At 58.0% G+C, this 14,742-nt stretch overlaps 1 protein-coding gene across 1 annotated transcript in view; it reads right to left on the bottom strand.

Annotated features, from left to right (window-relative positions):
* The window catches only part of ABLIM2 (actin binding LIM protein family member 2), a gene marked incomplete at its 5' end in the record, with an annotated part of 142,895 nt that overhangs the window by 84,800 nt on the left and 43,353 nt on the right, over positions 1-14,742 (bottom strand). Inside the window, 3 exons of the mRNA XM_082837689.1 lie at positions 444-537; positions 3,455-3,581; positions 10,388-10,503. Of these exons, the coding sequence (XP_082693815.1) occupies positions 444-537; positions 3,455-3,581; positions 10,388-10,503 (337 nt within the window). The remainder of the gene's footprint in view (positions 1-443; positions 538-3,454; positions 3,582-10,387; positions 10,504-14,742) is intronic.

The raw sequence follows: 14,742 nt of genomic DNA, 5'->3' as shown, positions 1-14,742 counted from the left end.
CCTGTCAGCACCCCAGAAATGCCCCAACCTGAAATCGCTGGGTGACCTGTCCGCCTCTGTGGACCCAGACCTGCCTCCCAGGCTCCCTTTGCAACCCGCCAAGCCTCAGATTTCCCATCTAGATGCCAAAGGGCTGAACCAGGATCGCAAGTTCTTCCCACCTCTCTGTCAACGTGTAAAGGGCACAGGTGAGAGTGTTGCAGGGAAGTATTCCTGGAGGAGGTGGCACTCACTGGGCAGACCCTGGAAGGTGTCCTCTGTTAGAGCTGGGAGGCAGAGGCTCAGGGGTGCGGGTTCCTGCACAAACATACACCCCAGACGCCACGAGAGGCACCTTCTTATCCTCTCTGTTAACTCCTAGGGGGCGGGCAGACCCCCGTGCCCAGAGAAGACCTTAGAGTGGGCGAGGGTCATGCCTGCAGCCTCCAGGCGGGCCCCCTTACCTCCAGCACGTGCCCCGTGATGTACTTCTCACAGCCATCGCAGCGGATCCCAAACTTGCTGTGATAGTCCGCCTCACAGTAGGGCAGCCCATCCCTGCAACAGAGCCGGCAGTCAGGACGGCAGGGGCACCCCCGGGACCCCCAAGCCCTCAGGGTCCTCGCCAACGAGACCGGCCACGTCCAAGGGGCAAACGCCCACTTCCTCCTACTCTGGGTAACAGCACAGCCCTTGAACAGCGTGTATGGGGCACTTACGGGCACCAGCACGGCCCCTCGGTCATCAGGGCAGCCCCAAGGGAAATCCCACAAAGATCGTCCCATTTCACAGGTGGACAAACTGAGGTGCAAGAGGTGGGACCGCCTGCCCAGGGGGCGAGCGAGGGCTGGCGGAGGGCTCCAAAGGCTGAGCGCAAGGAATCAAAGCTGCATCTGGGAAATAAAAGACGTTTCCGCAGACGTGGCTCTTCCTTCCAGTTCATTCTGTCAGATGTTTAACATCCGGGGTGGGAAATAGTCTATTTACGCATTGGGTGGCTTCCTGCTCGTTCTGAAAGGGGTCTGGGGTGCTGGAGAAAAACGTGAGCCGACAAGGGGGCGTGACAAAGCCGCCCACGGTGGAGACCAGGTCTGAGGGTGACAAGATGCCAAGTGGCAGGCGTGCCTTGGGACCGACCCTCACCCTCCCGGGCGTGGCCGGGAGCTTCCTGCTCTCGAAATCCGAGGGGCGAGGGGCATCAGGCTGCGCAGGAAGGAGCGACGCGTCCGCGCTCCCCGCGCACAGCAATGGCGGGCTTCCTACGCGCCGCGCGCGTGGCTTGTGGCTTTAGGAAATTGGGACGAGCGGGACGCCTCGTGGGCACTGCTCGTGAATATCTGGGCAGCCGTGGGCGGGCTGCTTGAATGCCGAGCCCCCTTCACTGAACTGTAAGGAGAAGCTGGTTTGCAGGTGGTGGACGGAAGACAACGCAGACACAAGGCCTGGACAGTATCTGGCCTGCGGTCGGAGCTCATTAATTATCACTATGGGGTCGACGCCACGGGACGAGTGGCAGTGACGGTGTCGGAGGTGGTGCCAATGCTTCCTGCTGGGCAGCGGTGAGTGAACAGGCTTGCACTCAAACGCCCAGAGTCCCAGCTGTCACTGAACCCGTCTGGGCCTCAGCTTCCTGGCTGTAAAGTGGGATCGGTAAGTGCAAGGTCTAAGGAAGACAAGGCATGGCCGGCACCTGGCACCCGGTGGCCATCGCCAGCCGGGGCTGTCCCCCTGGCCCCAGGTCCAGCCCAATGGGACTTGGACGTGGAGGCGACTGGCACGGGGGGTGCAGGGTCGGGGGCGTTACTCTGGTGCGTCATGCCCCCGCCCCCAACCCCGCACTGCTGCAGTTGCCGTGTGAGCCCCAGTTGGTTTTTGGCTCAGCTGCTAACAGAAGGTGAGATTTCTCGAGCTGTTGGGAGACTGCAGCTAGTGGCGCCTTCTTTTCCTCAAAGCTCAGGACCTTGTCTGGGTCACACAGATGACGGCAGGAGGGGTGAGGTCCCGGTGTTTCTCTGCAGCCTCAGAAACGAAGCGGCCCTTCCTTCCACAGGGGAGGGGACATGTATATTGGGCCCTTAGGGTCCACCTTCAAATGCCCTGACCTCAGGGCCCCGACCTCTCCCCAAAAAAGGCTGTACATGCAGCAAATCCAGGAGGTTCAAAGATAACGTCTCCATGGCAACACCACCGCGCCCTCATCACGAATTCCGGGCTGTTCCAGAGGCTGCTGAGTAACACACACGCTGTGTGGGTGAGAGGGGCTGCAGCGCTCTGGGGGCCGGGCATCATTTTGTTTTATTTTAAGTGCTCTGTCCCCAAGGCTGCCTTGGCGTGTCACTCACCCCTTCCCTTTACTATGACAGAGGCAACAGGTCCTGGCCCAAGTGGCCAGAAACCCCCCCAGCCTGACCCAGCCTGGACAGAGGCTCATCTTGATGCGGGGACTCTCACTGGCAATGTTTGATTTTGAGATAATTGTGGATCCAAACACAGTTGTAAGAAACGGGACAGAGAAACCAGGACGGCCTTCCCCAGGTTTCCCCAAGGCTCACATCTTACAGAATTAGAGTACAAGGTCCACCAGGAAATTGACACTGGCACACGCAGCGACCCGATTCGGATTCCCCCAGTGTACACCCGCTCTCGCGTGCACATGCGTGTGCATGCACGTATGTGTGCGTGTTTTATTCTCGGAAGTTTTATTGCAGCGGTTTTTTACCCCAGTCAATTCCTGTGATGGTTCTATTCCCTCAGAGCATCAAGAACTAGCACAGTCTTTGATAGAAGTTGCCAGAAAAGCCCCTAACTGGCAGGAGGGAGCCGCTCTGCACTCAGAGAAGCTGCTCCTTCGAGCTCATCCTGTAACCCTTCCCTCCCCGGTGCTGTCTGGGGGCTCACCTGACTCAGTTTCCTGATCTCCAGGGATCAGAATGCACCTGGCAGACCAGCTGCCTCTGCTCAGGGCCCGATCCCCAGAAGCTCCCTCCCCACTGCCTCTGGATAACGGTGCTCCCCCCGCACCCCAAACCAGCCACCGCTGCATCCTGAGCACACATCAGGGACCCTGTGTCGGCCAGCGGGAGCTGCCGATGGCCCCGCGGCAGAAGACAGGGCTGCGCCGTCACACCCGTGACACCCGAGCCGGTCAGCCCTCTCTTCCTTGCTCTGCTGCCGGCCTCGGCTGACGTCCACTTTGCATCCTGCAGGGGGTGCAGGCACCAGCAAGGGGGGCGAATTCCACGGGCGAGGGTGACACCAGGGGCGGTGTGGGGAGGTGTTTTACAGGGTCAAAGGTGGGAGCGCTAAAGTCTCTGTCCCAGTGAACAGAAAGAGCATGGGTGTCTCTGCAAACCACACTGAGGACGCAAGGCTGGTAGGGAGAGGGGCCCGGCCGGCCGGGGCTCTTCCCCTGGCACAGACGGGAGGAGCCCTGCCCCGCCCCCAGGTGACAGGTCAGCGAGCCCCGCCCACTCACTTGCTGATATACTCCGCGTTCAGTTGTTTCCCGCACGTCTTGCACTTGAAACAGCCCAGATGCCAGTGTTTCTCCAGGGCCACCAGGGACTGGCCGTTTTTGATCTCCACTCCACAGCCCTTGCAACCTGGAAGAAAGAACGGAGCACAGCCGTCATCCTTGTGGGTGTGGGCGAGAGGCGCAGGGTGGCGGCCCTGCACCGCTGGGACTTCAGACACCCCAGGGGCAGTGAGAGCGGGCCTGGGGACGGGACAGACGGAACAGTCCAGCCGCGGCCGTTACACAACGGCCAGCGTGAGCGCGTATCGAGCGCCGACTGCGTGCAGCCTGGGCCGCGCGCCTGGGATACCAGGATGAACTAGACAGAGGCCCCACCTTCCAGAGATGGGCGTCCAGGCCTGCGGAAGCAGATGGGGACTTGCACAGGGGCACCCTGCAGTGGGCACTGCCCCAAGCATGGCCTGGGCAGCAGGGTGCCATGATGGCAGGAGCTCTGGGTGGCCTCGCCTGTCCTGCTCTGTTGGCAGGTGGACTTTGAACCTAATTGTGCACCCCCACCAGGAAAGGTGCCGCTTTAGAGAGGTTGGAGCCCTGATGCCTGTCCTCTGAGCGCTCGCCTGCCAGGGTGCCCCTCCCAGGAAGCCCTCCGGCCCCGGCTTCTGAGCTCCTTCTGTGGCCAGCCGTGCCACATCCCGGACATAGGACATTGACCACCCGCGCGTGTGCTCCCGGCCTCAGCCCGGGTCGGAGCCAGGCCCCAGGAAGCGCCTTCACCCCCGGTGATGGGGGCTCTCCCTCCCATGGCCCCCAGCCTGGTCTGGGCCCCTGACCGGTCTCCCCGCTGCCCCTCCAGCCATGCCTGTCCCTGATCAAGCCCCCCCCAGGGTCTCGGGTGCTCAGGACATGGCCCTGCTGCCTCCCGACCCCTCCAGCCATGGGCAGCCACACCGGGGGCTCCCACAGTCAGTGCCACGTGTGCTGAAGGACCAGGGGGTGGAGCAGGCCGGGCAACGTCAGGGGCAGAGACAGGCAGCATGACCTGCCTGGGGCGTGCGTTTGTGTGCACATATCTGTATCGAGTACGTACACGTGTGTCTTATGTGCATGTGTTGTGTCTGATTATGTGCGCTTGTATCTTTGTGTGACATGTCTGTGTGCAGACAGGTGTATCTGTATGTGACTGTGTGCAGGGGTGTGTGTGCAGGGGTGTATCTATGTATGCGTGTGTTAGTGCCTGTGTGTGTGATGTGTTGTGTGTATGCGTCTCTGTGTGACTGTGTGTCCCTGCGTGAGTCTGTGTGTGTGTGTGTGTCTGTGCATAAATGTGTGTATGTCTGTATGTAGGTCTATCCGTCTCTGCGTGTGTCTGTGTGTGGCTGCATGTGTGTGTCTCTGAGTGTGTGTGTGTCTAGTGTTTCCGTGTATATCTGTGTGTGTCGGGGACATGACAAGGGTGGGGCCTTGGGGACCCCAAAGGGCCCTGATGAGCAGAGGCGAGCAGGGGGTGCCCTGAAGGACTCAGCATTTCCCGGGCTCAACCAGGCAGGGGCCCCCCCACCCTAGATGAAAGAATGGGGCCCAAGGTCCAGCAGCCTGGCTCCAATCCTGGCCCTACTCCTCGGGGTCACACTGGACAAGGCTCTTTCCTCTCCGTGTGGAGCCCTGTTTCCAGCCGGGGGGTGGGGCAGGGCAGTCACATTCAATGACGGATCTCATATGAAGACAGCAGAGCCCGCACGTCTAGGCGCTGATGCTGCCGGGACACACCCGACGCACGGCGGGCTCGCCAGACTCTGCTCTGACAGGGATTTGCTCTCCTTCTGGGCAGAGCCCAGCATCACGTTATCTTTAAGAATAAAAAATATTTAATATCTACAGAACGGTTGGTCAAACTCTAGATTTCTTAATTTACCACACCATCAAATCCACTGGCAACTTTGGAAAAGACCCGAAGAACAGGCTCAAACCCCAAGGTTCAGGGCTGGGAGGGAAGAGGGGACCTCCCAGCCATCTCAGGATCACGGAGCCCAGCCAGGCTGGCGGCAGAGAAGAGCTCAGTGAACGAATGCCTGAATGCATCGGAGCCAAGAGGAAGCCCCCTCCTCAAGTTCAGGAGGCATCAAGACCCCTCCCCTCCCGCCCCCTCCATCTGTCCCCAGCAGAGCAGGGCCGACACCGCCTTCCAGGGCTGGATCCGTGCACCTAGCGGGTGACCGCGGGCACACACGGTACGCTCTGTGCCGGCGCCTCTTGACCGGGGCCATGTTGCTGCTGGGGGCTTTGGGCTGTGTCTGGAGACAATTCTGGTCCTTCCAACTGGGCGTGGAAGGTGGGGGTCGTGCCCCAGGGGCCCGGAGGCCAGGAATGCTGCTCAAAACCCTCCAGGGCACAGGTCGGCCCCCACCACAAAGAATTGTCAGGCGCCAAGTGTCAACAGCGCTGAAGTCGAGAAAGCCTGCTCGGGGCCTCCGTCCAGGTCTTCGCAGACAGGCAAAGCCAAGGAGCAGCCCGGACCACGCTGGGCCTGGGGAGAGGCGGGGCACGGCAGTGGCTGGGAGCCAGGCTGTCCCTGCCAGCTGTGTGACAGTGACCGAGTCACTTCACGTCTCTGTGCCCACTAAGACAGGGACGCATTTTATGGGGGTAGTAACGGGACCAGCCCCACGCAGCTGTCATGAGCTAACAGAGACAGGCGTGCGGTGTGAAGGATGCGTCTGAGGAATGAATAAGCGCACGTGAGCTGAACGCTCGAACTATTACCGCTGTTGTCTCGAGGGGGACACCTCGTGAGGGGCCGATTCCCTGCGGGAAGCCCCCCGCTCTGCCTCTTCCTGTATCAGCAGTGTGCCCTCCCCCAGGGCAGGGTCCGAGGCTCCGGGCAAACGTGCCACCTGCCGCCGGGGGGGACGTGCTCTGCACCTCCACACCGCCTCCTTGTCCCCGTAGACTCGGGGTAGAGCCTCACTAATAGTGAGCCGTGAACGTGGAGGCCAGGGCCAGGTGCGAGGACTGTTGTCATGGAAACGGCAATCATCATTTTCTAAACACATCTGGAGCTCAGCATAGCTTGCAGGGCTTTGCAAATGACAGGTGAATCTTCTGGGATGAATCCACTCGACAACAGCTGTCAATGCGCAGACGTCCTTGAGGGCGTGTGTCCCCACTGCCCGGGGGCAGGAGCGGGGCACACTTTGGCCATCCACTCATCCTCGCACCCTGGGCCTGGCTCTGCCATCACAGCCACAGGATGGACCTGGGCCCCTTCCCCAGCATGACCCTTCTAGAACCTTCCAGAAAGTTTCCTTGTTTCCCCTCAAGTGCCCCCTCCTCTAGCAGACGCGGTCATGGGTTCAAAGGCCCGGCTCTGCCACTAGCTCGCATGGGACCCAGGACGCGTCAGGGGCCTCTCTGAGCCCCAGCTGTGGACTCGGGCTGGGAGTGGGGTGCAGGGTCAGACTCCCTCGCCCACTGTCCTCCTCAGATCTAACTGGGAGTGGAGGGGGGTCTGGGTCGAATCTGAGATTGACCTTTGATGGCAAGGAACCGACTGAGTTCTAACTTTAAAATGCCTGAGACGTTACGGGCTTGGCTTGCGATTTCTCTAAGGAGCCTGGGCCAAGCAGGAGGGCCTGCGAGCATCTGCTGGGAGAGATAAAAAAGGTTCAAGTGCATCCCACCCACTGGGCTCTGCACTGAACTGGCGACTCGACCCCCTGACTGCAACGCAGTGGCTGGGGGGCGGGGAGTGGCGGCCAGGAGGGACATTGGTTCCTGGGGGCTACAGCACCCTACAAGGCAGATGCACCCCACAAGGCAGCCACTGCACCCCACAAGGCAGCCCGCATGCCTGCTCCCCCCTTGGGGCCCAGCCCCTCCTCATCTTTCCACATCACCCCCTCATTTAACCTCAGCCTTGCCACAAGAAAGGCTCACCCCATTTCCAGAGGGGGGACCGGGGCTCTGAGCCCGTCACCCACCCCGGATCACGTGGACAGTGCAACCCCACGTGGGCAGAAGACACAGGGTCTCCGAGGCCCACAGCCCAGGTGGAGGCACGTCCGAAGGCCTGAGGACCCGCCCTGCCCACAGGACGGCCCCTCACGGGCACACAGCCAGCAGAGGCCTTGGATGCCAGGGCCCTGCCCCTTCCCTCCTGACTGCGGTGGGCCTCCTGATCCTGGCTCCGAGTGTGACCCCAGGTTCCGGGTGTGACCCCGTCCTGGCTGAGCTGGGCCCCAGCAGGTGGAGTCGAGCCCAAGAACGGGTCACGGGGGCTCCTCAGCTTGGACAGGGCTGCCCCGGTCCAAGGTCCCACATTCCCAGCTCCTGGCTGCTGCCACACCAGGCTGCCCCTCCGGGCCACTGCCCACACCCACTGCTGACCCCATGTCCACTCCCAAGGCCCAGAGAGGGGACACAGCGTGCCCAGGGCACCCAGGTGGTGAGTGGCGGGGTCTATTCCTCACAGCCGGGCTCAGAGCTGCGCCCTGATTGGCGTGGCACTGGGCATCTCTGAGGGCTACCCTGTGACCGGCTCCAACCAGCAACCGGTTCAGAGCTGGAGAGTACGGGAGGAGCCTGGAAAAGGGGAGCCTGGATGGGCGCCCAGCGGGCTCTCCGGGAGGAGACCCTCCCCCCAGGGCAGTCGGGGAGGCAGTCCAGGGCAGAAGCGGCGTGGAAAGCTCAGGTGCGGTGGAGGAGCTGGCCACCCAGAAGGAGTGGTGCACCCCTCCCCAGGGAAGGCGTGGGCATCCAGCAAGAAGCGCTGATCCTGTTACTAAGCAACAGGCTCAGGCCAATGAGCGGAAGAGGGAAGCTCAGGTCCCTGGGACCAAGCCTGACTTCCACGGGAACAGCTGGCCACTCTCTGCTTCCCCCAGGGAAGGCGGCCCCCAAAGGTGGCCATCTGCAGCTTTCCACCCTATGCAAGAAGGGCCGCGTCCCTCCCTCAGCTGCCACCACCTGCAGGGCAGACCACGCTGCTCAGGCTCACATTCCTAGCATGCTCCCAACCCACCCCGGCACTACCTCCCTCAACAGCCATCTATGGCTCCTCGTTGCCTCCAGGATGCAGCTGGAGCTCCCTGGCATGGCTTTGCCGCCTGGTTTCTTCACTTCCATTCCCTGCTCCCACACAGCACCCCACCTTGTCCACTCACATGGGGGTGGCAGTTGGGCCCAGCTCATGCAGTGCCCTTCCCTCAATGCCTACTTAACGAAAACCTGTGTTTTAGGTTTCAGAACAAAGGCCACCTCTTCAGAAAGCCTCTGGTCACAGCAGGGCGGGCTCCCCTGCCTTGGACTCTAAAGGCCTTGGCTCAAACCTCAGCCCCACCCCTCCCTAGCTGGACACTGGGCACCCAGCACTTCTGCTGCTCTCCACCAGGCTCAGGGCACTTATGCTCCTGCAGAAGGAGGGAGGGCCTCCTGCCTGGCCAGGCTGCTCTGGGGACAAAAGGAGGTGGGAGCTGGGAAGACAATGCAGACATCCATACAGAAGCCAAGAACTGGTGATGAATGTTTAATGCCTTCCAGGCACAAAAACGGTTCTAAGCTGGGGATTATCACCATGGACTGCGAGAAGGGATAGGTTATAGAAGGGGTGGGTTACAGACCCATCTGGGGGTGAGGGCAGCATTTGTTCTTTGAAAACACAAATTTGATATTTTAAAATAAATTTCCATTTGGAGAGGGCAGCCTTTCTGCCCATGACATTTAAAACAATCTCAAAAAAGTCTCAGACAATGAGTCTGTGATTGGGCATATTTCCCTTTTTACTTTGGCTGCCAGGAAGCTCTGGACAAACTCTTCAAACTAATCCCCGCCTTTTCAAATTTTGCTGTAGTTTTTGATTACTATTTCAGGCCTAATGATAATAGGGCTGTTTGTTGAAGCAAATTCTCAAAAACTTAATCAATCCAGACCTCAGCTGGAGAGAAAGTTTTGAATGGAGAACTCTCCTAGCAGACCTCAAAGCAACAGCCTCACCAACTGTGACTGCCGTGAGCTTGCCTCCCCAAGGGATGAAGGCTTCGCCTCATTTCCCAGATAAAATTGTTACCAGTCCCTGAAGCCAACACTCGGCTCCTGGGAGGATGTGCAGTCTCCTCTGTACAGACTTTCAGTGTCGCGGACAAGGAAGCGGGAGAGGACAGGAGAGTGAGGAGAGCCAGGGGCTGGCTCCGGAAGTCAATACAAACCCCTCCTCTGTCCCAGGACACGTGGCTCTGGCACTGGGACACCACAGCCACCTTGCACACAGGATGGGCTCTGAACACCCCGTTTCTGCAGTGGGAGCCTGGTGGGAGCAGTCCTGGGGCGCTGGGCTCCCTCCCCGTCCCTGTGTCCCATCTCTGGTCCTGGAAGAGCCACCCACAGGGAAAGGCCAGCGCCTTTCTGCTCCCACCTCGCTCTCTGCCCCACATCCACAAGCTCCTGACATGCCCCTGCTACTGGTTCGTTTTCACTAACAACCCCCTTCTTCATGCAAGAAGCATGTATTGAGCACCCACTGCATACGCACTCTGGCCCAGCTCCCAGGGGACGGAACAGGTAATCCAAGAGCCCCAGACCACAGGAGCCCAGAGGTCACTGTTCTCCTAGTGGCTCTCCTGAAGGGCTCCCGGATGCTCTGGAAATAACTGTGGGGAGCTGAGTGTGGGTGCTGGAGGGAGAAGGCCAGAAGGAGGCCAGAAGGCTTCCTGGAGGAGGTGGGCTAGAGCCGGGCTGAAAGATGGAGTGGCACAGAGGGGGGGAGGGCACAGGCTGAGCAAAGGCTTAGAGGCAGGAGAACCCCAGAGGCGCCTGGCCCTGGCTCCCTTCGTTGTGTTCATCCACAGTTATTCGCTTCCACTACTTCTGGTCCCAGCGGTGTCAGGCCCGCCGCCCAGCACCGCCAAGCCCCCTCCGCCACGCCGCTCTGAGTCCACTTACTCCAGAGGCCCTGGGACAGGGCCACGCTGCTGCCCGCTGAGCTGGGCAGGGAGCACTTCTGGCACATGCATTCCTTGCCGTTGAAGGTCACTCGGTCCCCGGGCGGGAAGGGCAACCTGAAATAAGACAGCGCATTACCACCCAGGACCACCTCCTGGCTCTTCTCCTGGGTGGGGGGGGCCCATCCTAGACACCACGCCGTCACCTCCCCGGGGACCACAGGCCCAGGACGCTGGGTGTCTGCATGCAGCCGCTGCCGCTGGGCCATCTTAGCCTTAGTTTCCTCATTGGCACCGGCAGGTAGAATCGTGGTGCAGTGGGCCAGAGCAGTGGCGGCCGGCCAGTGCTTGCACATGGCGATCAACTGGGCAGTCTCAGCCGTTGGCCTCCTCCATCCAACCCTGCCTCCTCTGACCGCCCAGCATGCTTTGTCAGTTCAACACTCATGGCAACAGCACCGTTTACTGAGCATCTACTAGGTGCCAGGCCAGGTTCTATGACAGATTCCGTAATGCCTGCCTCATCTATCACCATTAAGATGCTTGCCCAGGTTGGTCTTTGCTTCGTTTTTCTCGATGGGTGAGAAAATTGAAGTTCAGAGAGGACAGTTGACTTTTCCAAGGCCACACGGCTGCTGCCCGTCAGAACCAGACTCAAACCAAGGCCTGTCTGGCTCCAAAGCGCCGTGATTTGCCTCCCTGGGTCTCTCGGAAAGCAGTGCCGCTAGGAGCGTGCAAGACTGTGTGCTGGATTCCGTCTTTTAAGTCTGGCATTTTTTTCATCATGGATTTGGTTTTTGCATTCATTCCAATTTCTGAAGTATCCCATTAAAATATCATTTACCTTGATCACTTCATTTGGCCTCCCCTTAAACTCTGCATCCAAAGCGAGTAACCCACTGGCCGCACCCTAGTCCCAGCCGTGGGGCAAGGGGAAGTTACGGCCCTGGGCTGCCCAAGCGAGGCCGGTGGGGGCAGCAGAGCCGGCCCAGCTGCTTCAGCCCCGGAACTTCCCCTCTGGTGACAGAGGTGGATCGGGTGTCTGCCTCTGGTGAGCTAGTGTCAGGCCACCTCCTGCCACTGGGCCACCTCCTCCCCCGGTTCAGCCTGGCAAGAGAACCTGAGCCCTGCGGGCGGCAGTCTCCGAATTATCTGGACCAGGGCACGCCCCGTCCTCTGGCTTAAGCCTTCGTCGTGTCCCCCCGCCTCCTTCGGGACTGGACAAGGCCAGGCACAGCCAGGTGCTCGACAGGTCACTGTCAGTGAGAGAACGAGCCAGTACGTGAACACGTCAATAACCGAAGGCCCCCCTGGAGGCCCAGCTCAGCCGCCTTCCCCTGCAGGGCCTCCTCTCGGAGCCTGCCTGGGTCACGCCGGCTCCAGTCCAGCCCCGACTCTGCGACCAGAAGAGCTGCCAAGCCTTCCCGTGAAAAAGCCCCGCCAAAGCCCCCCACCTTGTGGGGCTGGTGCTCAGGGCCCTAGGCGGATTCAGCAGGGCCCCAGCCAGCCAGTCTCAGCTCTTAGGGACCTGTATAAGCTGAGCTGAACCCCGTCCCAAGACCTGCGAGATGGTCCTGCCGCTCTCCGTCCTTCAGCTGCCCTGGCAGCTATCTGACGCCGTGCGCTGCATCCCGCGTGGTTAGTGCTGGGGTCTACCTCTCTCCCACCTGCTGTCTTGCAGCTGCCTTGGTAATGGGGAGTCTTGGGCCACAGCGGGAGTCCCTTGCCATCCCTGGATGCGCTCGGAGAGAATCTCTGGCTGTGTGACCCAGAGCAAGCTGCTTAACCTCTCTGAGTTCCTGTTTCTCACTGTAAAACGGGACTAAGGACATCTGTGTCTCAGGCTGTTATTCATCCATCCGTGCATCTGACCTACAGCGTGGAAAGCTCTAGTATTATGCCTGGGACCCAGGAGGGGCTGAATGAATGGTAGCTATTATTTTATTAATTCAACTTCATTGAAGTATATGTTGACAAATGTACACACTCATGTAACCAGGACCACAGTCATGGTATGGGACATTTCTGTCCACTGTAAAAAGCCTGCTGTGACCGTCCACACTCATCCCCCCACCCCGGCCCCAGGCGGCTATGATCGGCGTTCTGTGCCATGGATCTGACTGGATCTTCTGGGACTGCCTATAAATGGAATCACACGGTACGCAGTCTTTGATGTCTTGTTCTGCTGCGTGTTTTTGAGATTCGCTCACACGGCTGCACACACCACTGGTTTGTTCTTTTTGATTGTCAAATGCTGCTCCTTTGCACGGATGAACTGTTCATGTCCAAGGACATTTGGATTCTTTCCAGTTTGGGACTGTTACAAATAAAGCTGCTAAGAACGTTTGCTGACAAGTCTGTGTGGACGTGTGCTTTTGTTTCTCCTGGGTAAATACCTAGGAGCGGAATTGCTGGGCCACGTGCTAACTGTGTGCCTAACTTCACAAGACACTGCCAAACTGCTTTCCGTAGAGGTTGCACCACTTTGCCTTCCCACCAGAGACCTGTGACAGCTCCTTTCACTCTGTATCCTCACCAACACTTGACACTATCCATCTTCTTACTGTGAGTCATTCTAGAGGACATTGCATGGTATTTCAACGAGTTTTAATTGGAATTCCCCTGATGACTAGTGATGTTAATGTAATCATTTCATTTGTTTATTGGTCATTTACATACATTTTTGTGGAGTATCTGCTAAACTCCTTTGCTCATTTTTAATAGTTTTTTTGGTCTTATTATTGAGTTGTAGAAGTTCTTTATATATTGTAGATAACTGTGTTTCACCAGATATGTATCTTCTATTAAGCTGATGGCTTGCTTTTTCATTTTCTTGACGTCTTTTTTTTTGTGTGTGTGGTACACGGGCCTCTCACTGTTGTGGCCTCTCCCGTTGCGGAGCACAGGCTCCGGACGTGCAGGCTCAGCGGCCATGGCTCACGGGCCCAGCCGCTCCGCGGCATGTGGGATCTTCCTGGACCGGAGCACAAACCCGCGTGCCCTGCATTGGCAGGCGGACTCTCAACCACTGCGCCACCAGGGAAGCCCTCAGGGAATTTTTTATTTCAGAAATTTCCATTTTCATTTCTATAATTTCCATTTGGTTTCTTTCCATGTCTTCTATAATACTCCTACTTATGTTCATGCTTTCCTCTGAATACTTAAATATATTTACATCGGCTGTTTTAAAGTCATCGTCTGCTAGTTTCACCATTGATCTCATTTCTGGGTCTGTTGCTGCTGACTGATTTTTCTTCTGGCCCTGGGTCACGTTTTCCAGCTTCTTCTTATGACAGGTCACATTTGATGGGTGTCGGACATTGTCAATTTTATGTTGTTGAGGGCTGGGTTTTCTTCTCTTTCTACAAAGACTGTTACACTTTACTTTGGCAGGCAGTTAGCTCACTTGCAGACCAGCGTGATCTCTTTGAGGCTTGTTCTTGAACTTCGAGCAGGTTTACGCCTTCACTCTAGGGCGATTTCTGTTCCGCTAATAAGGCATGATGCTTTTGGTGTCCCCACTGCATGCCTGGGTGTTCCACAAGGAATCTCCACCTGGCCAGAACTCGAATGTCTCCCAACCCTGGGAATGTTTAGCTTACAGCAACCTGGTCATTTTTTGCCCAACCTTGTGAAATTTCCTCTCCGTCTACATGGCTTCGTGTTTAGTCCAAGAGTCAAAGGCACCTCTGTGCAACTCTCCTGAGGTTTCGTTCTGCATAGCTCTCTCCCTTCTGCTATGCTGTTCTGCCTCTCACATCACTGTCTCTTAACTTGGGGAGGATGCCATGCCCTACCTGGTTCCCTTCTTGTCCTCTGGTTCAAGAAACAGCCTCCAGGCAGAAAGCTGGGTGGTCACAGGGGGTCCCTTCTTTCGTCTTCCCTCTGTTAGTCCTGAGCTGCCTGTGCGCCAGTATCCCAAAACAGTTGTTTTGTATATTTTTTCCAGTCTTCTAGTTTTTTATAGTGGGTGGGTAAGTCCAGTCCAGTGACTCCAGCACGACAGGGCTGTCAGGTATTATTTTTAAAATATCGGATTACAGAGGTGATCTTTCAAACCCACTGTGATTATGTCACCCCTTGTCTCTAAGCTACGTTCACAGAAATCAAACATGCAGATTATGCTTGGGGGAACCTTGACCCACGCACGCTGCAATGACACACGGTGACTCTTCTGTTAGAAATGTCCCTTGTCATTGCTCCTTCCTGGCCCAGCACCTCCTCCCACGCCCACCCCCAACAGAAGCTTCCCTTTCCGCTTCGAGCACGTGCCACAACTACAGAAAACAGCGGTAACAACACTCAACAAGGCCCCTTTCAACTGGGTGTGGTGAGACAGAGAGAACAGAGAATAAA

This window comes from Leucopleurus acutus (assembly GCF_964270905.1).
Source record: "Leucopleurus acutus genome assembly, chromosome: 4".
NCBI lineage: Eukaryota > Metazoa > Chordata > Mammalia > Artiodactyla > Delphinidae > Leucopleurus > Leucopleurus acutus.
Note: the sequence above shows the minus strand (reverse complement) of the source record. Positions and strands in the feature narration are given on the sequence as shown.